The sequence below is a fragment of the Salvelinus alpinus genome, chromosome 2 (genome assembly GCF_045679555.1).
Source record: "Salvelinus alpinus chromosome 2, SLU_Salpinus.1, whole genome shotgun sequence".
Classification (NCBI taxonomy): Eukaryota; Metazoa; Chordata; class Actinopteri; order Salmoniformes; family Salmonidae; genus Salvelinus; species Salvelinus alpinus.
The window spans coordinates 26,861,839-26,885,678 of NC_092087.1; the positions used below are offsets into that span (position 1 = coordinate 26,861,839).

The 23,840-nt window shown below is 43.5% G+C and overlaps 1 protein-coding gene across 5 annotated transcripts in view; it reads left to right on the forward strand.

Moving 5' to 3' along the window:
• Window positions 1–23,840, forward strand: part of LOC139557610 (calcium-dependent secretion activator 1-like) — a 150,920-nt gene that overhangs the window by 92,635 nt on the left and 34,445 nt on the right. For 2 of the 5 annotated variants that reach the window (XM_071372646.1, XM_071372655.1), the window contains exons 13-20: window positions 3,297–3,433; window positions 3,539–3,726; window positions 6,769–6,870; window positions 8,627–8,690; window positions 12,577–12,700; window positions 15,113–15,181; window positions 19,461–19,567; window positions 22,418–22,574. In XM_071372646.1, the coding sequence (XP_071228747.1) occupies window positions 3,297–3,433; window positions 3,539–3,726; window positions 6,769–6,870; window positions 8,627–8,690; window positions 12,577–12,700; window positions 15,113–15,181; window positions 19,461–19,567; window positions 22,418–22,574 (948 nt within the window). Of the gene's footprint in view, window positions 1–3,296; window positions 3,434–3,538; window positions 3,727–6,768; window positions 6,871–8,626; window positions 8,691–12,576; window positions 12,701–15,112; window positions 15,182–16,147; window positions 16,187–19,460; window positions 19,568–22,417; window positions 22,575–23,840 lie in introns of all 5 variants that reach the window. The other 3 variants (XM_071372679.1, XM_071372663.1, XM_071372671.1) reach the window with 3 other exon arrangements.

Sequence of the window (23,840 nt, forward strand, 5' to 3'; positions counted from 1 at the left end):
CAATTGTACACATTTTGCAATGAGGTTGAGAAAGAATGTGCAGTTTTAAAGCATATTTTTTGCAATTCTACACATTTTTCCATGGCTTATGCTATCTGAGTGATTCAAACATAACAAAATCAATGCGGGCACTTTGCCATGACAAAAATACTCCTGCATCATTTTAAAACATTTTTTATTCTCCCTGACTATCTAGCTTTTATTTAGGTGATTGTTGGTTCTCAAAGATGTTCTTATAAAAAATATATATAAGTCCATTTATCTTTTCTACGTACATTATATTTTGGTTTTAGTCGTTTAAGTTTGCACTGAAAACGTTTTTCCTTCCCATTTTATTATTTTCCTTAATGTTTGGACATAGGTGGCCGAATAAAAACTTAGGTAGCCCGCCCACGAGTCTTCTATGCAGAAGAAACCCTGAGACAGAACAGAACCAGTCATGCATGACCACAGGAATGATCCGTCTGCATTGGTTATGCTGCAACTTGCATCTATTCCTACTCACATCTACCCACCCCAGAAGAAGCGTACTGTACAAGAGCCCTATTCAATCTAAACTGCTAACCAGGTGTGCAGGCTAATAACAAATTCAACATTATTATTGGCCTGTGAGTATCTGTATAGTTTCACCCATAAGCCATTGATGTGTACAGTAAAACAAATATAAATAAAAAAAATATATATATATACAGTACCAGTCAACAGTTTGGACACACCTACTCATTCAAGGTTTTTTATTTATTTTTACTATTTTCTACATTGTAGAATAAAACTATGAAATAACACATATGGAATCATGTAATAACCCAAAAAGTGCTAAACAAATCAAAATATATTTTGTATTTGAGATTCTTCAAAGTTGCCACCCTTTGACTTGATGACAGCTTTGCACACTTTTGGCATTCTCTCAACCAGCTCAATGAGGTGGTCACCTGGAATGCATTTCAATTAACAGGTGTGCCTTGTTAAAAATTTGTGGAATTTCTTTCCTTCTTAATACGTTTGAGCTAATCAGTTGTGTTGTGACAAGGTAGGGGTGGTATACAGAAGATAGCCCTATTTGGTAAAAGACCAAGTCTATGTTATGGCAAGAACAGCTCAAATGAGCAAAGAGAAATGACAGTCCACCAACCTATTGTGTTTTTTTGCTTGTTTATCTGCGTTGTTTGTAACTTATTTTTGTACATAATGTTTCCGCTACCGTCTCTTATGACCGAAAAGAACTTCTAGACATCAGGACTGCGATTACTCACCACGGACTAGCATAATCCTTTTTCTTATTTCACGACTCTGACAAGCCCGAGGCGGAGGATATAGGGCTCCCTCGGGAACAGGCCCCGACCCCAGTCATCTGCGTGAAGAGGAGGCCGAGAAAAAGGCCGGAGGTTGGGCTGCCTTCTGACGAGTAGGAGGCGATCGAATAAACCCCCACTCCCCTCAATTCTGCTCGCAAACATGCAATCTTTGGACAATAAAATGGACGAGTTATTGGGAAGATTAAACTAGCAACCGGACATTAAAAACTGTAGCATCTTATGCTTCACAGAGTATTGTCTGAACGACGACAATATCAACATACAGCTGGCTGGTTATACAATGTACCGGCAGGATAGAACAGCGGAGTCTGGTAAGACAAGGGCGGCGGTCTATGTAGTTTTGTAAACAACAGCTGGTGCACGATATCTAAGAAAGTCTCGAGCTATTGCTCACCTGAGGTTGAGTTTCTCATGATAAGCTGCAGACCACATTACCTACCGGGAGAGTTCTCATCTATATCCTTTGTAGCAGTTTACATACCACCACAGTCAGAGGCTGGCACTAAGATAGCATTTAATGAGCTGTATTCCGCCATAAGCAAATAAGAAAACACTCACCCAGAGGCGGCGCTCCTAGTAGCCGGGGACTTTATTGCAGGGAAACTTAAATCCATTTTACCTCATTTCTTTCAACATGTTAAATGTGCAACCAGAGGGAAAAGAACTCTGGACCACCTCTATACTCCACACGCAGACATGCATACAAAGCTCTCCCTCACCCTCCATTTGGTAAATCTGACCATAATTCTAGCCTCCTGATTCCTGCTTACAAGCAAAAATTAAACCAGGAAGCACCAGTGACTATATCAATAAAAAAGTGATCAGATGAAGCAGATGCTAAGCTACAGGACTGTTGTACTAGCACAGTGGAATATGTTCCGGGATTCCTCCAATGGCATTGAGGAGTACACCACATCTGTCATTGGCTTCATCAATAAGTGCATCGATGACGTCGTCCCCACAGTGGCCGTACATACCCCAACCAGAAACCATGGATTACAGGCAGCATCCGCACAGAGCTAAAGGCTAGAGCTGCCGCTTTCAAGGAGTGTAGATTTTTGTGAGATTGTGAGATTTTTGGTTCCAACTCCCCTGTCTTTGTGAGGCACAGAGCAGGTGAACGGATGATCACCGCATGTGTGGTTCTCACTGTGACGCATGGAGGAGGACATGTGATGGTGTGGGGGTGCTTTGCTGTTGACACTGTCTGTGATTTATTTAGAATTCAAGGCACACTTAAGCAGCATGGCTACAACAGCATTCTGCAGCGATACATCATCCCATCTGGTTTGGGCTTAGTGGGACTATCATTTGTTTTTCATCAAGACAATGACCCAAAACATACCTCCAGACTGTGTAAGGGCTATTTGACCAAGGAAAGTGATGGAGTGCTGCATCAGATGACTTGGCTTCCATAATCACCCAACCTCAACCCAATTGAGATGGTTTGGGATGTGTTTGACCGCAGAGTGAAGGAAAAGCAGCCAACAAGTCCTCAGCATATGTGGGAACTCCTTCAAGACTGTTGGAAAAGCATTCCTCATGAAGCTGGTTGAGAGAATGCCAAGAGTGTGCAAAGCTGTCATAAAGGCAAAGGGTGGCTACTTTGAAGAATCTCAAATATAAAATATATTTTGATTTGTTTCACACTTTTGTCCATATGTGTTATGTCTTAGTTTTGATGTCTTCACTATAATTCTACAATGCAGAAAATAGTAAAAATAAAGAAAAAACATTGAATGAGTAGGTGTGTCTAAACTTTTGACTGGTACTGTGTATATACAGTATTTGTGTCTCATGTAAATCTGCTTAACGGTTTTGATAGAATAGGGCCCTCCCACTGCTTTAGTGGCGCTCTCTCACCCTCTCACTACTTCTCAATTCACATCCTCTGATATATCTAACTCCTCTCTGGATCCTATTTCTCCCTCCATGTGTGCTGGCTGTCTCTCTCTCTCTCTCTGGGGTGGACGGACACAGACGCGGACCGGGCACAGAAACACGGCATGGATGAGTTCATCTCAGCCAACCCTTGTAGTTTCGACCACTCTTCCCTATTTGAGATGGTGCAGTGCCTCACCTTGGACCACAGGCTCAATGACTCCTACTCCTGTTTGGTGAGGAAAGTTAAGTCTAGTGGTTCGCTCATTCTTTTGCTTTGGGATGTGATCCCATGTAAGTCATTCTATCATTGAACATCCCCTCCTTTGTCAATTTTGCAGGGCTGGCTCAGTCCAGGCCAGGTGTTTGTCATGGATGAGTACTGTGCTCGTAATGGTGTGCGGGGGTGTCACAGACACCTGTGTTACCTGGGCGACCTGCTGGAGCGGGCAGAGAACGGGGCTATGATTGACCCCACCCTGCTACACTACAGCTTTGCTTTCTGTGCCTCACACGTCCACGGCAACAGGTACAGAAAACTGACGTACAGCTCTCCTTCTATGCTATCTCCCCTCTTTTCTTTCTTTCTCTCTGTCTCTCTCTGTCTTTGTGTGTGTCATAAATGTTATGCGTATGAATGTTATGTCATGTTATGCGTATGAAAGCAAACCAAGAATCCCTGTTCAGAGAAGCCACTCTACCACCAACCTTCTATAAAGAATCAATTTCATTCAGAGAAGACTAACCCAGTGTGTATTCCACCCAACATCCCATGTTTGTTGCATCAGTCAAAGCTTATTTTCTCTAATATTCTTTTTTCAGTCACTTATGATTTTAAGTCTCTCATGTTCAGTTGGGATTTGTGTATATTATTAAATTGTTCTTCTTTCTTAGTTGTCTGTTCTTCTGTTGTCAATGAATTGTTTCTCATTGTCTATTATTTTTGTTTGCCATTACTTTTCTCTTCTCTGTTTTTCCTTGCTTGCTCTCATAACATCACCCCTGCCTCTCCCTCATGTAACCTGTAGTCAGAGATTGTCTGAGTTGCCAAACTGGCCCGTAACCGAGGCAGAGCTTCAAAGCTACCTTTACCCCCCCACCCCAGAGACCCCCACCCCCTCCAAGAGGGAACTCAAAATCATGGAGTTTAGGGGAAAAAAGTACTCCAAGTCCCAGGCTGCCTCTTGGCCCAGAAGGTACGAGTCTGTGGTGCTTCTCCCACTTTCACATGCTATTGGAGTTATCAGAAATTCCTAGTTCCGTCTAGAAAGTTTACTTGAATGACCCGCCAAGTCGAAATTGTGACGTTTCACCACTAACTTTGACCTTTTCAACCAAAAGATGACAACAAATCCAGTTTTGAATTAAACAAAGTTGTTTTTCTGACATCACAACTAGAAAATAGGAAGTTCTGACGAACATGTGAATGTGTATTCCTCCTCACTTATAGAGCCACTGTGACTCCCATTCGACCTTTGTGACATGAGTGTTTGTTTTTAACAAGATTAAATACTGTAGTTGAAATATTGAAATAATTAATGAGTATTGCAAGTGTTTTTTAAATAATATAATGTCTGTGTTTGCATGTGTACTTGCATACATATGTAAGTTTGTTTATACGTGTGTGTTTGTGTACATCTGCCCAGACTTTTGTATGTCGTAACAATGGCTAGATCTCTAGTCAACATGAACAAGCGAGTGTCACTACAGTGTTGAGGGGCGAAGGTCACGGGCAGCTGTCTGTCAGTCTACTAGTCTGCCTCAATCTGACACTCCTCCTACCCAATCTACCCCTCCCTCCACTCCTCCCCCCATCCTGTAACAGACAGTGATCGAGCTGAGGTGGGCTGTCTGTTTGAGTCCTGTTATGATCAGGCTAGACAGGGAGACGGGAGTAGCTCCAAGACAGGAGGATGGGGATGGGGGTGGAGAGCGAGAGAGGAAAATGAGAGGAAAAGAGAGAGAGGTTCAGGGATAGAGGGAGAGGTAAAGAAGGATGAGAGAGAGAAAAAAAGGGAGGGAGGGGGGTGTAGTGTACTGTAGTGAGAGCTCTCCAGCCGGCCTGCCTGAAGGTCAGGGATGACAGGATGACAGGTCATCATGGGTGACGGGCGAGTGTCTCCTGCCACTGTCCGAGCCCAGGCCACAGCCAGCCCGCCTCCAGTCCCCATGACCATGACAGCCCTGTGCTGCCCGCGAGAGAAACCCCTCTCTGGCCAAGACCCCCTTCACTACCCTGACCCCCCCATACTCCCCTCACCCACCCACAACCTAATAGCCTTATAGCCACAGGGCATGAACTGAATATTATAGGGAGTACAGTAGCCTGGGAGTAAATTAAGAGTAAATAGTATTTTTAAGGGTTGGAGTTGATTTAATTCCACCTCCAGTTAGTTTAGGTAATGCTTTGGAAATGTGGTGTTTGAATGTTAAAATACCAGTTAAATATGGCCTTTATCTTTTTAAATTGGATGTACGAGTCAATTTGTGATTTGGCTGTAATTCAGCTCCAATCACGTACTTTTGAAATAAGCAGAGACCTCTGATGTGGTGTTCCTCTGATATTATTAGTTTCTCTGATCGCTCTGTGACAAATGACGACTCATTTCCATGTAGTCATGACAATAGAGGTTATGAAAACATTATGAATGCCGTGTAGGAGAACAAAATAAGGCGAAGCATAATTAGTGTGAAATTATCAAATTTGTTTTCTGAGTTTTCACATCACATACCATGTTATTAAAAGCTTGGGCTTTTTATTGCTTATGACATGCCTCAGATGAAGACACACACAAAAACACACACTGACAATCATAGCCTGAAACACACACACATAGAGGGAGCATGGGTGAGGGGCCTATCTCCTTATAGTTAGTGACACGGCTGAGGATGGGGGAACGTGAGCACAGGGGAACGTGAGTGCATGTGACAGAGGAGGCACTGGTCGCCGTGACAGCGGCTTGAGGAGCAGGAGACGTGACATGCTTGTTGTCACCGGGCCCAGGATGTCATCTCAGTGAAGGACAGTGAGAAAGGAGGAGGGAGGTGGGGAGGGATACTCCTCCTGTCAGACACGATGGGGGGCACAGCTTGGCATGGGGGTTTGTGGGGGACAGGGGGATGCCCCCCCACCCCTCTCTGTAACCATCCTCTCATATCAGTGGCCCCACTCTCCCAGATAGCTGGCTGGCTCTTACCTGTAGAATACACCACACATACGCTGGATTTGTACTGTAGGCTCTGCTGTGGACATATAACTACATACTACATGTGTATTACTGTATGTTAGGTGAAATTCTCAGTTAGACCTCCAGTGACCATTTGACCCTTGTGTGTGACCCCTGTGGTTACTGTGTCAGTGGTGGCAATACTGTCTACTCTGATTTGGGATATTATGATAATTCTAAAATAACATTTAGCCCAAAAAATTGTCCAAAGGGATCTTCCAATTAATACATAATGTATATACATTGTACAATATGTGGACGATGTGGGAATGAAACCCACAACCTTGGTGTTTCCTGCCCCATGCTCCAACCATATAAACTCTATGGTACTGTATGCCCCTCAGGCCTGACGGGATAGGGACGGTGACTGTGGAGGAGAAGGAGCGCTTTGAGGATATCAAGGAGAGGCTGCGTGTTCTGCTGGAGAACCAGATCACACACTTCAGGTGTGTACTGTACTCACTGCCAAGTCTGTAACTGACCCTGGCACAGACATGCCTATGGGACTCATCAGATCACAGATTATAGATCATGACATATGCCAATCACTGTGCTCTGCTATATGTTACTTACATTCTGATCTCAAGAACAAGCTAGTCATTTATAAATGATAGAACTCCTTGAGGATAAAGAATGGTCTTATGATGCATTCAGAAAGTATTCAGACCCCTTCACTATTTACAGCCTTGTTCTAAAATTGATAACATGTTTAAAAATACTCATCAATCTAAACACAAAACCCTATAATGACAAAGCGAAAGCAGGTTATTTAAATTTTTGCAAATATATATAAAGTATTTACATAAGTATTCAGACCCTTTTCTATGAGACTCGAAATTGAGCTCAGGTGCATCCTGTTTCCATTGATCATCCTTGATGTTTCTACAACTTGATTGGAGTCCACCTGTGGTAAATTCAATTGATTGGACATGATTTGGAAAGGCAAATACCTGTCTATATAAGGTCCCACAGTTGACAGTGCATTAGGTCGACCAAGCCATTAGGTCGAAGGAATTGTCCGTACCAAAACATTTCTGCAGCATTGAAGGTCCCCAAAAACACAGTGGCCTCCATCATTCTTTAATGGAAGAAGTTTGGAACCACCAAGACTCTTCCTAGAGCTGGCCGACCGGCCAAACTGAGCAATCAGGGGAGGAAGGCATTGGTCAGGGAGGTGACCAAGAACCCGATGGTCACTCTGACAGAGCTCCAGAGTTCCTCTGTGGAGATGGGAGAACCTTCCAGAAGGACGGCAATCTCTGCAGCACTCCACCAATTTGGCCTTTATGGTAGAGTGGCCAGACGGAAGCCACTCCTCAGTAAAAGGCACATGACAGCCCGCTTGGAGTTTGCCAAAAGGCACCCAAAGCACTCTGACTATGAGAAACAAGATTATCTGGTCTAATGAAACCAAGATTGAACTCTTTGGCCTGAATGCCAAGCATCACGTCTGGAGGAAACCAGGCACCGCTCATCACCTGGCCAATACCATCCCTACAGTGAAACATGGTGGTGGCAGCATCATGCTGTGGGTATGTTTTTCAGCGGTAGGGACTAGGAGACTAGTCAGGATCAAGGGAAAGATGAATGGAGCATAGTACTGAGAGATCCTTGATGAAAACCTGCTCCAGAGTGCTCAGGACTTTAAACTGGAGGTGAAGGTTCACCTTTCAACAGGACAACGACCGTAAGCACACAGCCAAGACAACGGAAGGCTGGCTTCGGGACAAGTCTCTGAATGTCCTTGAGTGGCCCAGCCAGAGCCCGGACTTGAACCCGATCGAACATCTCTGGAGAGATCTGAAAATAGCTGTGCATCAACACTTCCCATCCAACTTGACAGAGCTTGAGAGGATCTGCAGAGAAAAATGGGAGAAACTCCCCAAATACAGGTGTGCCAAGCTTGTAGCGTCATACCCAAGTAGACTTGAGGCTATAATCGCTGCCAAAGGTGCTTCAACAAAGTACTGAGTAAAGTTTTTTTTAAATTTTAAATAAATCTACACACATTTTTTAAAACCGGTTTTTGCGTTGTTATGGGGTATTGTGTGTAGACTGAGGGGGGGGGGAATGATTTAATCCATTTTAGAACAGGGCTCTAACGTAAAAAGAAATGGAAAAAGTGAAGGGGTCTGAATACTTTCCGAATGCACTGTACCTTCATAGAAACCCTACATAAATAAAACTGGATTTCTTTCACAGGTACTGTTTTCCATTTGGTCGACCGGAGGGGGCCCTGAAAGCCACTTTGTCCCTGCTTGAGAGGGTATGTTATTATGCATCCTTTTTTAGCCTTACCTTATGTTCTATTAACCATGGACACATACTTTAGGCTATGGGACAAAAAAAACGGAATAATATTTCAAATGTTCCATCCAAATTGGCCAGATTGTATGGATAGTTGTCTATTTGATTTCTTTATTATGTTGTTTATAATATAGGCTACTTGGTTAAACAGATGTTTGTCTCCTGTTCTCTAGAAGTGAAGGGTCAACAAGCGCACTCCCATATTTTTCCCGTTTGTGGTACATACTGTAGGGCCAGTTCTAGTCTTTTGTGGGGCCTAAGTGAGATTTGGTTGAGCCCCGACCCCCTCCTCCCAGACCTGACGCCAGGATGAAGTGACTAAGGGGACAGTTGAAATCGGCGAGGGGACACATTTTTGGGAGGTTCTTGCTTTGGAATTATATTGAATTCGGTTTATATAATCACGCTATACCACAATAAACATAAAGTTAAAATGCCGAGACTCATTGAGTGCTTTTGAAATCTGTAGCCTCTTTGCAGCACAATGGACAGCGCCCTACAGCTAGGCCGTTTTGGTAATGAATATAGGCTACAAGATAGATAGGACAATTCACCTATTACAAACAGCCTATGTGAATGCAGCTGGACACACAGCTGTCTTTCCAAAATAATGCAAACTAAATGCTGAAAGTAGTGGCCTAGTTATTCATACATGCAAACAAAATACTGAATAGCAGTTCGGCTAAGAATACGGACACAACTGTGAATGCGAACGAATGGAACAGAACAAAACAGCGGTACCAAGTAGTAAGCCTAGTAAACAAAATATCAGATCGATAAAGACATGACACAATGTATATTCAGGCTAGTTACATTAACAGTAAACAAATGGCGAATGGAGATTCAAATAACCAAAACATAGGTACAGCCTACTACAGTGAGATCTAGCCGTGCACAGCTGTCTTGCCAAATGTAGACCTTACAGTGAAAATCTAACTTACAACCCTTAACCAACAATGCAGTTTTAAGAAAAAATAAGAATTAAGTAAAAAATAGATAAACAATAATAACAGTAACAAATAATTAAAGAAGCAGTAAAATAACAATAGCGAGGCTATATACAGGGGTTACCGGTTAGTCGAGGTAATTGAGGTAATATGTACATGTAGGCAGAGTTAAAGTGACTATGCATAGATAATAAACAGAAAGTAGCAGCAGCGTTAAAGTGTGGGGGCAATGTGAATAGTCTGGGTGGCCATTTGATTAGCTGTTCAGGAGTATTATGGCTTTGGGGTAGAGGCTGTTAAGAAGTATTTTGGACCTAAACTTGGCTCTCCGGTACCGCTTGCCATGAGGTAGCAAAGAGAACAGTCTATGACTAGGGTGGCTGGAGTCTTTGACAATTTTTAGGGCCTTCCTCTGACACCGCCTGGTAGAGAGGTGCTGGAAGCTTGGCCCCAGTGATGTACTGCACAGTATGCACTACCCTCTGTAGTGCATTGTGGTCGGAGACCGAGCAGTTGCCATACCAGGCAGTGATGCAACCAGTCAGCATGCTCTCGATGGTGCAGCTGTAGAACTTTTTGAGGATCTGAGGACCCATGCCAAATCTTTTAAGTCTCCTGAGGGGGAATAGGCTTTGTCGTGCCCTCTTCACCACTGTCATGGTGTGCTTGGACCATGATAGTTTTTTGGTTATGTCTACACCAAGGAACTTGAAGCTTTCAACCTGCTCCACTACAGCCCCGTCGATGAGAATGGGAGCCTGCTCTGTCCTCCTTTTCCTGTGTCCACATCCCCAACGAACTATCATGGTCTAAACACACCAAGACAGTTGTGAAGAGGGCACGACAACACCTTTTCCCCCTCAGGAGACTGAAAAGATTTGGCATGGGTCCCCAGATCCTCAAAAGGTTCTACAGCTGCACCATCGAGAGCATCCTGACCAGTTGCATCACCGCCTGGTATGGCAACTGCTCGGCCTCTGACCGTAAGGCGCTACAGAGGGTCGTGCGTACAACCCAGTACATCACTCGAGCCAAGCTTTCTGACATTCAGGACATATATACTAGTCCCAAAATATTGTCAAAGACTCCAGTTACCCAAGTCATAGACTGTTCTCTCTGCTACTGCACGGCAAGCGGTACCGGAGTGCGAAGTCTAGAAACAAAAGTATCCTGAACAGCTTCTGCCCCCAAGCCGTAAGACTGCTGAACAATTAATCAAATGTACACCCGTCTATTTATATTGACCCCCCCCTTGTTTTTACACTGCTGCTACACGCTGTTTATTATCTATGCATTGTCACTTTACAAATTACCTCGACTAACCCGTACCCCTGACTCGGTACCCGCTGTATATAGCCTCGTTATTGTAATTACATTTTATGGTGTTACTTTTTGATTTGATTAGATTTTTTCATTTTCTTAACTCTATTTCTTGAACTGCATTGTTGGTTAAGGGCTTCTAAGAAATAATTTCACAGTAAGGTCTACACCTTTCGTATTCGGCTCATGTGACAAATAAAAATTGATTTGATTCTACAATCCTAACTCTGAACAATAAATTGAGACCATGACTGTTCCAAAATGTTTTATGTTCCACTTTTACAGCAAGTTTTCTGCCGTTCTACACATTTTGCCATGGGGCGGAGAGAAAATGTTGCAATTGTATAACATGTTTCATGCAATTCTATTCATTTTGCATGACTTAAGCCATGTTAATGATATCTGAGTGAGAGTGGCTAACAAAATCCCCCAGAAATTGGGTTGGTGGCCCCCTAGTGGCCTGGGGCCCTAAGCGATAGGCAGTGGTGTAAAGTACATAAGTAATAATGCTAAGTAGTTTTTGGGGGTATCTGAAATTTACTTTACTATTTATATTTTTGACAACTTTTACTTTTACTCCACTACATTCCTAAAGAAAATATGTACTTTTTCCATTTAGAATGCTCAAGCAGGACAGAATTACCTATCAATATAACATTTGTCATCCCTACTGCCTCTGATCTGGCGGACTCACGAAACACAAATATTGTGTTTGTTAATGATGTCTGAGTGTTGGAGTGTGCCCCTGTCTGTCCATAATTAAAAATCTGAAAATCGTGCCGTCTGGTTTGCTTAATATAAGGAATTTGATGTATAGCATTACTTTTACTTTGTACTTTTACCCAAGTATGACAATTGAGTACTTTTTCTACCACTGTACTTAAAAGTACATTTAAAACCAGATACTTTTAGACTTTTACTCAAGTAGTATTTTACTGGGTAGTATTTTACTGCGTAACTTTCCCTTTTTTCAATTTCTGTTAAGGTCTCTTTACTTCTACTCAAGTATGACAATTGAGTACTTTTTTTCCACCACTGGCAATCGCTTATGCCTGGAGCTGGCCCTGGTGGTACAGCCACAAAAATGTGTTTTTTTGGGCCTCCCGGGTGGCGCAGTGGTCTAAGGCACTGCATCGCAGAGCCTGGGTTCGAGCCCAGGCTCTGTCGCGACCGGGAGGCCCATGGGGCAGCGCACAATTGGCCTAGCTTTGTCCGGGTTAGGGAGGGTTTGACCGGCAGGGATATCCTTGTCTCATTGCGCACTAGCGACTCGTGTGGCGGCCCGGGCGCAGTGCATGCTGACCAGGTCGCTAGGTGTATGGTGTTTCCTCCGACACATTGGTGCGGCTGGCTTCCGGGTTGGATGTGCGCTGTGTTAAGAAGCAATGCGGCTTGGTTGGGTTGTGTTTCGGAGGACGCATGGCTCTCGACCTTTGCCTCTCCCGAGTCCGTACGGGAGTTGCAGCGATGAGACAAGACAGTAACTACTAACAATTGGATACCACGAAATTGGGGAGAAAAAGGGGGTAAAAAAAGGGGACATTTTTCTCTTCTACAATGTCTTCTGTTCTGTCCCAGGTGCTGATGAAGGATATCGTCACCCCTGTGCCCCAGGAGGATGTGAAGACAGTCATCCGTAAATGTCTGGAGCAGGCAGCCTTGATCAACTACCAGCGCCTCTCAGAATATGCCAAAGTAGAAGGTAGATGACCACTTACACACTGACACCCCTCCACACACACACACACAAACAATGCAGCATCACACCGTGTCCTACACTCTTTCACACACAGTGCTGTACTGTACTATTTATGATCTGTCAACATTTTTGTCTCCCTTCTAGCATTGTTACCACAATAGCGTTGATATCTATAGGGATTAACACACGTTGTTGTTGCACAGTGGCCTACAGACACAATCAGACAGCAGTTGTGAGATACTACAGACATCATGCCCTCTGGTGCTTTACCACATTGCCCCCTGCAGGTCAACTGTTTTACACAAACGACATGACTTCTTAAACATCAGGACTTTCCCGATAGCAATGGGATTTAGGCTTACAAGTATTTTAATGATGCATCGTTCCTGATGTAACATGAGTTTCCCAGAATACCACGCATCGCTAAGTACAATGTTGAAGCATGTGTCGATATTGATAGGATCAAAAGAAAGGCAGCACTGTTCTCTGATCAGCTTTCTCCATTCAAATCTTACCTTAACATTATAATTATTCCACAATACTGACGACGGATCCGCTCCTAGCTGAGAGATATTGTCACATTATGGCTGCAAATATTGAGGCAGCTTATTCTAATGCTTACCTATAATAATGCACTAAATTACAGATTCATTTGTCACATCATTGCGCACATGTTGTTACACAAATATTGAGGCAAAAATTAGACAGTGTAGCCTACAAATTGAACTCAATTGACTGAACATGAAATTGATTTCAATATGATTTAAATATTGTATATAGGCCTATGTAGCCAACAGGCCTACTGTATGTTTTAATGCAGTCATCTCAGTTTTCATTTGAAGCATCCTTTTTATCATTTGCTTATCCAATTGCGAAGGCTACGGCAACTGTGTATTTGTAGTCAACTTCGTTCCAAAGTTATCTGCGGTCACAGAAAGACCGATAAACAGCCTGATTTTTTTGGTTTATCTTCTGTGTATAAAGTGAGATTGAAGGGCATCTGACAACAGTTTGGATTTCCAAAAAAGATAAAGATCATCTTTAGCACTGGCACTAGAAATTGGAAGGCAATGGTTAAATATATTTTTTGTGTTTTGGGAGAACTCTCCATTTAGAACTGATCTCAGGGACATTTTAAGAGGAAAGTCAAACATTGAAATACAATCAAATAATGGAAATAAGATGTTGTATTTATATTGTATTAAAAATGCAGTAGATAACTCGAAGCAGAGATTTCATACATAATTTTCACAATGTGATAAGTAATATTGGCGCCTTTGAATTAATATAACTGTTCTGTCCCCAGCTGCAGTAAACAGCAAAAAAAAACACTCCATCTTCCCCTAATGTGGCTGCTCTTACTTTTAGATGGGCTTTTAAAGTTTTAACTCTCTTTTCATTTACAGGTGTAATTTACATTGATATAGCTCCCTAAATAAACTTGCACAGTAGAGATGTGTATAGTAAGTAAAAATGCATTCAACTCCCCGTGTATCTGCCATCTTTATGCTGACTCCTGTGTGTCTCAGCTTCTCTCTGGGCCAGTCAACCCACTGGCCCTCTCCTCTTGCACACCGTTGCGGCTTCAAGGTGGGGTGATGCTCTGAAGCAACAATTTCTCCTTTCCTTGTTTCCTCTCCTTTGTTCTAAAATAACCTTCATCTTCTGTTCATCTTCCCCCCCTCTGCTTTCCTCCTCCTTGTCTATTGGCTTTGCTGCTTCACTCCAAGCCCCTTGTAGTGTGAACACAAGTCAGGAAGGCCAATACACAAGGCATGCTGGGATTGCCCTCTGCAGCAACCCAGTATCTGTCTGTTGCATGTCCCAGGATTTCTTTACTAGGCATACAGAACTGGCTTACAAACTAAATGATGTGTTGGAATATATTTCTATGTGTGTGTAGCTTTGACTACCCTCACCTATACTATTTTACTGGAAATATCTAGTCTCAAATTCAGCTCTTCTCTATTCCGGTCAGTTTCTATAAAGAAATACCTGAGGGTGCCGAAGATACTGAAGGAGATGCCCCTTAGTATCTTGGAGTGGAAATACTGCAGAAAAATCCTGTTTCTCATAAACATTTGCTTGTTTGTTGCCTTGATTGGGAAAAACTCAAACTTGATAGAAATGTCTCCCACCTTAATACCATTTGGCATGACGAATGGTTAAACAAAAGTGTGTCCAAAGGCGACCGCCAGCCCACACACCCTTTGTCCACCCACCCCTCTCCTCCACATTCGGCACTTCGGGCCCATCCCAAACCTTCTCCCCAGCCACCAAACCCCACCCTCCACCACCACCATCTCCACAGAGGAACCTGTGGGTACCCCTAACCCCCACATTCAGCTACCCTTAGAGCTCTGACCTCTCCTCCTCTGACCCCAGCCTCTTGCATGCCCCGATCCTCTCTTGTAGGGAAAAAGAGAGAAATGTATGAGCATCCTGTCTTCTGCTTGGCGTCTCAAGTGATGGATTTAACCATTCGTGAGTACCTTCTTCATCCTGCTCCACCCTCCTCGACCCGTTCCTCCTCCTCCCCCTTTCCTCAACCATGTTTTTCTATTTTCAACATCTCTCCGTTCACACTTCCCAATCCCCTCTATTATCACCATTCCTTGCTGCCCTCTTAAACTATCTCTCTCACGCTCTCGCTCTTGCTTCTCTTTAGTCCTTTTCCTTTTGATCTGTTGCTTCTGTCTGTGAAAGCCACCCGTGAGAGATCCAGGCCCATGGTCTGTGTCTGTCTGTTAGGTCCTAGCAGGGCAAGCCAGGACCAAGACTCCAACGGTCTGTGACAATCATGAGAGATCTTATCTACTGTATCTGTCAGCTTTTTATTCTGTTACCATGCCTGTCTGCGAATTGAATGCATTTTTACTTTGCTTCTGTGTAAACCCCCCTCAGTCCTGTTGAACCATGTCTCACTGGTACAGTACATGATACAGGTACACCATACAGCTACTGTACCATAGGGAACATTGTCATGACTTTCCCTGTTTGTATCATTTCACACTGGGGACCAGAGTGGTAAGACAACAGGAACAGGAAGTGGCAACCGTAAGGTAGACAGGATGTAATATGTCTACATTTTAGTCTCTGCATGTGTTCCAACTGAAGCATTAATAATGTATGTTGTCATATATTACTGTATGTCCTGGAGTGTTTATGTTTTTTGGTGTGTGTGGGGGGGTGTCGTTTGGACCACTGTCTGTATATGTTTTACTGTTTGAAGCTATATGTGTGTCTATGTCTGACTACTGGTTAACATCAGATCTGGAGAGGAGATCCCTTGGGTGAAAGGTGTTGCTCAACCACTTGTTTTCCAGACTTCCACTCTATCCTGCTCTTATGCTTTCATTACTGACTATCCACTCCTCTCTCTCTCTTTCTCTCCCTCCCACCTTCCCTCTCTCTTCTTCTCTGCTCTCCCTATCTCCTGCTCTCTCCTAGCGGAGAAAACTCAGAAAGATAAGAAGGATCAGGATCCAGGTGACACCATCCTATATATGAGCATATCCTAACCCAGTTAGAGCCATAGCAACATAACATCTCACAGCCTTCCTGAGGCATGGCCTGGGAAGGTTACAGGAATGTTGTGATAGAGTTATGTCTCCACACCCCTGTCCTGTATTTTCCCCTGTACCTGCACTGCATTCCAGTGATGGAGATGCAGCCGTCCCCAGTGGGTGACTGTGGTAACCCTAACTATCAAGTCCCCTCTCTAGCCCTCCTGTTAAGACCACTCATCTGTGTAGTAGCTCCATCAATGGGCCTCCCCTGAATTCTCTTAAAATGCTTCCTCTTTCCTGCAATGATGTTTCCTCTTTCCTAAAAAATGTATTATGTCAAGGAGGGGAAGAAAAGAAGTGAGGGAGTGAGGAAGGGAGGAAAAGGGAAGATGGAGATAATTAGCAAACAAATGAACGGAGAGATCAATTTTAAGACCATTCAGACCATTGCCATTGAGTATCTCACTTGTGTGATTGAAACCTGCAGAGGTAGCACAACGTTATGGCAAGCTTCAATACATGTAAGATAGCAGTTATTATGTGTTTGAATTCATGTATTTGAATTCATAAGTTGTGCAATGAAAGTATCACATCCTCTGCAGAAAGTGCATGAACATCTCCAATGTACTAAAATGCAATCGTTTTGAATGAAAACCTCATATCAAAGTTTGGTTACAATATATGATTGATGAAATGGTTTGGATATTCTGGCTGATATTTCCCATATGACCATAATGTTATATCAATGGCAATTTTGATATATTGGAAATAAGTAAGTGAAGCAAGATGATATCATAGATCATGATAGCACATAGTCATCGTCATTATTAACTGTTTCAGGTTCACAGTTTTGCTGGTGTCACTGTGTGAGATGTAATTGATCATTAAATGTCACTGATTAGACAGCACTCACACCTTGTTTCCCGGGTCTAAATCAGTCACTGACTAAAAAAGAAGCGGACATCCCTTATACTGTAGAATGTGGCAATACTGAGATTCTGTTATAGAAGATCTAGATGTTTGGCCTTGCCCCTCACCTCACCTGTATCACTCCAGCACCCATGCCCCTTCATTGACCAATGGAAGAAATGCCCTTTGTGTTTGCGGGCATTCTTTTAAACCCTCCATCCATACTGGTGACCAGACCATAATTTCAACACAGTCAGAGGCAATCCTCTGGCCACAGTCCAGTCCACAGACACCACTGGGCTTAAAGTGCTCTGCCAGTGTGTGTGCGTCACAGAGCTGTACTTCTGTACACTGCCAATTAAACCCCTGCTACTACAGAGCCTCACTAGCACAATGACAGATGTGTGTGCTGGACAAAGAGCAGAAGCAGCGAGGAGAGGACATGGTCTTTGCCTCATTTCTTCAAGTGTAGAAGTCCACATTGTCACATTAATCTCTCCATTTTACTGGGACTGTAAAGAGGGACAGAGAAATGGAAAATAAGTCAAGTAAGTCAGTGTTGTTGTGAAAAGTCTGTCAGACTGATTCATTAAGAAGAGATCAGGCATATGTAAAGATGTTTGACCCTCAGATGCCCTGAAGTCTGAACGAGCACCCAATATGTTATTGTATAGGCTCCTACGCAGTTCTCCAGTTACCTATGCTGACTCTCTCTCTCTCACAAATACCATCTCTTCACCATATTCATTATTCTTTTCTTTATTTCAAAAGCATACATTTATGTGTAGCTTCATCACAACCTCATTGGTCAGTTGAGATGGTTGTGATTTGTCCCTTGGTTGTGTTTCGTAACATGATCGCTGTAGACTGAATTAGTATCCATTGAGTAAAGTATGTGAACTAGAGGTCTTCACGGGTCCAATATTTGGACCTGGGGGCTTTCCCACCCGGGCCTGATATGCATAAATACATTTATTTTAAAGAGGAGAGACCCGAATCGAGCCAAAGACAACTAGATATGTTTCGTATAGACCTGGTCGGATCCAGACCCAGTCGGATCAGAGTGAGGGAAGCAGCAGAAAATTGATTTTTTTAAGCTACTTTATTAACCGGAGCTGATAAAGCGTGAGAGGGAGAGAGAGGTGTTGCTCTAGCAGGCGGGGGAGGGGCCGTACTGTGAGAGAGTAACACAGGGATGAGGGCGGGAGAGACGAGACCGCAACCAACCAAGTCGATAGGGGACTAATAACTGCCATAGCTAGGTTATTTATCATCAAATATGATTACGTAGTACCTGTCTTGACTGCATCAAACTGGGAGAAGCTAGTTAAGCTAGCTAACATTAGCTAACTAGGTTAATTAAAGCTTCAGTGCATGTGCTTTCTCATCCTACAAATAACAAATAACAACTCCATTCAGAATATTAAGTAGCAGCCTACCTGTTGGCTCTTGGTCGTTGTAGCCTATCCTTGTCCTTTAACTTTTAATTACGTCATTTTAATTCCAGCTTCCATTGATTTAGATACAGTATCTCCTAACTTTTGCCCCACACGGAGGCTCTATGACTGTAGCCTATTGCCGCTTTGATGACTTATGATTGGCCAACAACAAGCTCATCGATACACTCTCGTGAAAAGTAAGAGCAGCGGCATACATGATAAAATGTCTCTCTCTCTCTTTCTCTCTCTCTACTGCAGCAGTCGCGTTCGGATTTGTACAGGCCCTTCCGGACAAGTCAGTTAAGATTACACACATCTGAGACCTGTGACACTCAGACCCGTGACATTATTTAAATTCTGGAACAGGACCCACTCGTGTCTCTGGTATCCGGGTACAGGTGGATCTGTGAAGACCTCTAATGTGAACAGCAGACTTTCATTGTGTATTTTGTTCTTCAAGATGGATTTGATGTAAAAACCTGCCAATACTTGCACTCTACACTTTCTTAGTGGTTATATTTATCCTGGTTGTCACAGCTATCCTACTTAGCAGGGGGAAATTACCAGACTTCAGGGAGTGTCGTTTTGCATATCACATGTTAAACTTGAGCGTCTCACGTAAGAAACATTCAAAGTGTGGATGTCAGCACATACCGAACTGTCAGCACATACCGAACCGTTGAATGCACAACGTTCTGCACATTTTGCATGATAACTGTGGAACATGTCTGTTGTTTTCCCTGTTTTAATTTGTCTCATTATACCTGCATTGTTCTAGAGATGGTTGTATTACAGTGTTGCCCTAGGAGACTTGCACAACTTTAGCATAAGGTTGAGCAGATGTTGAGGGAAAGTTTAACAGCCATGTATCTCCCTCCATATTGACCTGTGACCTTTGTGCTTCAGAGAATGTAGGGCGCTTAGTCACCCCTGCCAAAAAGCTGGAGGACACCATACGTCTGGCCGAGCTGGTCATCGAGGTCCTCCAACAGAACGAGGAGCATCACGCAGAGGTGAGTACAGCCCACATACATAAATCCAAGGTCAGTTATTATCAGAACAGAGAGTTAAGAACTACAGTGAACCATGGGGCATTTATTCTGTCTCTGACTCTGTTTAACAGGCTACAGTCACAGTCGGTACAGTATTTACATCAGTTTTTTTTACCTCCATATCTCACTAGTGCATGCTAGCCAGACCGCAATGGCCTGCACGGTAAGGGGTCAAGGTGTGGGTTTAAAGGTCAAAAAGGTTGTATCACTTCTCACTCCTCCATTTCATGTGCACCAGGCATCGTTTGGGATGACAACGATGAGCAATGCACAGTTTGACCGGGGGACTTCTGATTTGGTCACTATGTTTCCTGTACAAGCCTCCTAGAAGGGAATACCCAACAGGGCTTTAATTAACCCTATTGAATCATATCCTAGCCTAGGTGCTATAAAGGTTTTTGTGGTGATGTCACAAGTTGCTCTTCCTGTAAAGGGTGTCCCCAACAGAAGTTGCATGGTACTGGTAGAGCAGTGTAGTGTAGAGCAGTGTAGTGTAGTGTAGTGTTGTGTAGAGTAGTGTAGAGCAGTGTAGTGTAGGTTGGTTGTGATGATGATTCAGACTATCATCCTGTTGTTCACACTGCATTTGTACTCTTTCTGGAAACATGAAGAGAATTTACAGACCTCAGTGACCCATTTTTAAACACCAAATGTGTCTATTGATTATGTGAAGGCTAGGTCAAGTGCATGGTCTTCCTCATGCATATTATGTTTACTCACAAAGAGAATGTTGACATATTTCTTAACAGACCTTTAGCTCTTGAGTATAGTTTGTCAATTAAACTACCATTTGTTTTTTCTCCATTGGTTTGGATCATGTCTTTCTTTCACTGTCATCATCACATATGTCCTGCCAACTAACCATTAGATGGAAAAAGTAAGCACAGGGATGTGAACTTTGCAGAAGTATACCTGACTTAACCCCTTCCTGTTCTCTTATTGTTTGTTTTGTTTGCGGGGAATGTTCGGACAGGGCAAAGAGGTATGTGATGGATCCTCAAATCCTGATAACATGACCCCTAACCCCTGCCGCCCCCTCACCTGCCATGACGCCTAACCCCAGTCACCCCCCACCTGCCATGACGCCTAACCCCTGCCACCCTCCACCTCCCATATTATGTGATGTACTGAAGATGCCAAATGCCCAGGGATGATCTTAACTGTTCCCATCTCTCTTCCTAGTAATAGCCTTGTACCCCAACTTCTTCCCTTATAATTGTTTTCAGCCTATCCTGGAGAGTTGTGCTTGTGCAGCCCAAAGGGTTGCATTTGGTGATAAAGCAAACCTCAACAAGCACTGTGGCAGTGTCCCTGTCTATCATACTCAGATCCCTCCCACTGAAATCCCCCCCGACCACATCACATCGCCCCCACCCCTCCCGGTCTGGTGCAGTTTTATCTGTCCACCCCAACTGCCACAGCCAACTCTGGTCCCATCCTGTCAGTGAAAGGCCTGCTCTGTGGTGCTGTGTGTTTGGGGAAAGCTGTGACAGGTAAGAGAGGTGATCCAGTCACCTCCACCCAACAAGCTGATCCTCCTCCATTGTAGACCTGATTACTCTCAATGGAAAAAGCATGCCATTTGTCTTAGGTAATGTGACCCGACCCGTCTGTCCCCTCTTGCATTTCTCAAAATGCATTGTTGTGTGAATTTTCCCATCGGAAATTAACACCAACACTGTCAGTAGACCAGCATAACCAGAAATAGACATCTTCCACTCCTTCTCAACCCAGTACCCTCAGTCACCTCATCCATGTACCAGTCAGTTTGAGTCAATTACATTATTATTCAAGTAATTTGGCAAATCTAGTAACGTTTCTGTGTATAGTGTAGGCCATGGCGAATACAGTTCATAAATTGACGTATGGAAATTAAACCGAACCCTAACTGTTACCCAATTCAGCAGCCAATGTGAAGAATCAGTAGATGAATCCTCCCACTGCTTGAGGCCTGTAATGACAGTTTTATTTATTGTTATAAGCCTCTCCATTTTGACCCTGAGTCTGTTGCTGGTTGCTGCTGGCGCTGTCATGGCAACCGTCCCATGCCAGAGTGCATGACGCCCATGGGAACATTCACATCACAGAGGTGTGACGATGTGAATGGCTGATGGCCAAGTCCTCCACTGGCCCAGAGGACAACGGGCAGGGAGAGGGGGAGCATGGGAGGATGAGTGTTAACCTGCATGAGACCAGCCTGTTCCAGACTCTGTCACTCCACTGATTCTGTCTATCCTATGGGGAGGCTCAGAGCAGCTCTGTATGAATGACTTAGTCAAGGAGCCGTATCTATGCAGTTCTCTGTGTTTCGCTCTGTGGGCCAACAGAACAGCGCACGTTTAGCCGTGCTCGAGTGCAGAACTGAAACACTGTGCTCAAAGCTGTAACGTGTCCCCCAGAGATCTCTGTGTGATGCCTCAGAGGTGACAACTTGACTCTTATTGTGAAAATGAGAGAAGAAAAGAGCCCTTATATAGGTCGGTGGAGTAACATTATCTTCCTTTCCTCTCTAGAGAATGACACTTTGAGGCTTGTATTATAGTTGCATACTCTTATCCTCCATTTGTTTGTCTCTCTATCTTTGTCTATTTCTCCACCTGCCTCCCTTTTCCCCTCTTTCACCCTCTATTTGTTTTTCATCAAACTTTATCTACACATTCCTCTCCTTCTCTCTTCCGTGTATCTCTTTCATACCCCCTTCTCTCCTTTCTCTTTTTCTATGTATTCCTCTCTTCTCTTTCATTCTACACTCTCTCTCCCCATCTCTCTGTTTTCTCTCTCTCGCTCTCTCCTTCACTCCTCTCTCTCTAGGCATTTGCGTGGTGGTCAGACCTGATGGTGGAACATGCAGAGACCTTCTTGTCTCTTTATGCAGTGGACATGGATGCTGCACTGGAGGTTCAGCCCCCTGACAGCTGGGACAGCTTCCCTCTCTTCCAGTTGCTCAATGACTTCCTGAGGACCGACTGTGAGTGCCTCCAACCCCGGCCCAGGCCCTGAACCAGGGCTACATTATGAACAAACACACACAGCGTTTAGCACTCCAGAACCATACAGCACATACAGCACATACAGCACATGCAGCACACAGTCTGGAGCATTCATGACACATAGTACTGGGTTTTTATTGAATATTCAATGTGGTTGATCTTGGCGAACTGGAGAAACTAAAACCTAGTGTTTAGATCCAAATTGAGGAGAATATGTTACGATCTAATGTTACTTTCACACTGCATGATCCTTTCTGCATTTAACTCCAGTATAATGAAACGGATGAAGGTAATTGAGAGGACAATGCAGCACTGTGGGAGCTTCTTACTAAGAGCTGAAACTAACATTGAAATGGTTGCTGTGGGCCCTGTAATTATTTGGTGCATGTGACAAATAAAATTAATGAACTGCAGTTGCCGTAGGAGCGCTGTCCAGGGTTCTGGAAGCATGAGTCAGAAGAGAAACACTTACCACTGCCTTTGTGAAGTGAACCTGCACTGGGCTAATTGTCCCAAGGGAATGTCTCATTCTAGTTTGTCAGCCAGGAGTCTGGAAGAATGTAATGTAGTCTGTTGTTCACCTGCAGTGGCTTAATGGACTTGGACTGGAACAGCTTGTTATGCTCACTTGTTACTGCTGCACAATTGGCCACATTCATAGTTGGACATTTTTTTGAAACAGCTGATTGGTTATTTACATTGCAATGATCATAGCAACAAGAACATCTGGAGACAAGCCAAAAAGAAGGGTGAAATTAATGGTATTTTGATAAATGATAAATTGACATTTATCCTCTACGGGATCAGTGTCCCCCCCGCGGGATGGTTGAGCTAACGTAGGCTAATGTGATTAGCATGCGGTTGTAAGTAACAAAATAAAATCCCAGGACATAGACATATCTGATATGGGCAAAAAGCTTAAATTCTTGTTAATCTAACTGCACTGTCCAATTTACAGTAGCTATTACAGCGAAAGTGTACCATGCTATTGTTTGAGGAGAGTGCACAATTCTGAACTTGAGAATGTATTAATAAACCAATTAGGTACATTTGGGCAGACTTGATACAACATGTTGAACAGATATGCAGTGGTTCATTGGATCAGTCTAAAACTTTGCACATACACTGCTTCCATCTAGTGGCCAAAATCTAAATTGCACCTGGGCTGGAATAATACATTATGGCCTTTCTCTTGCATTTTAAATATGGTACAAAAAAATGCATGTTTTTCTTTGTATTATCTT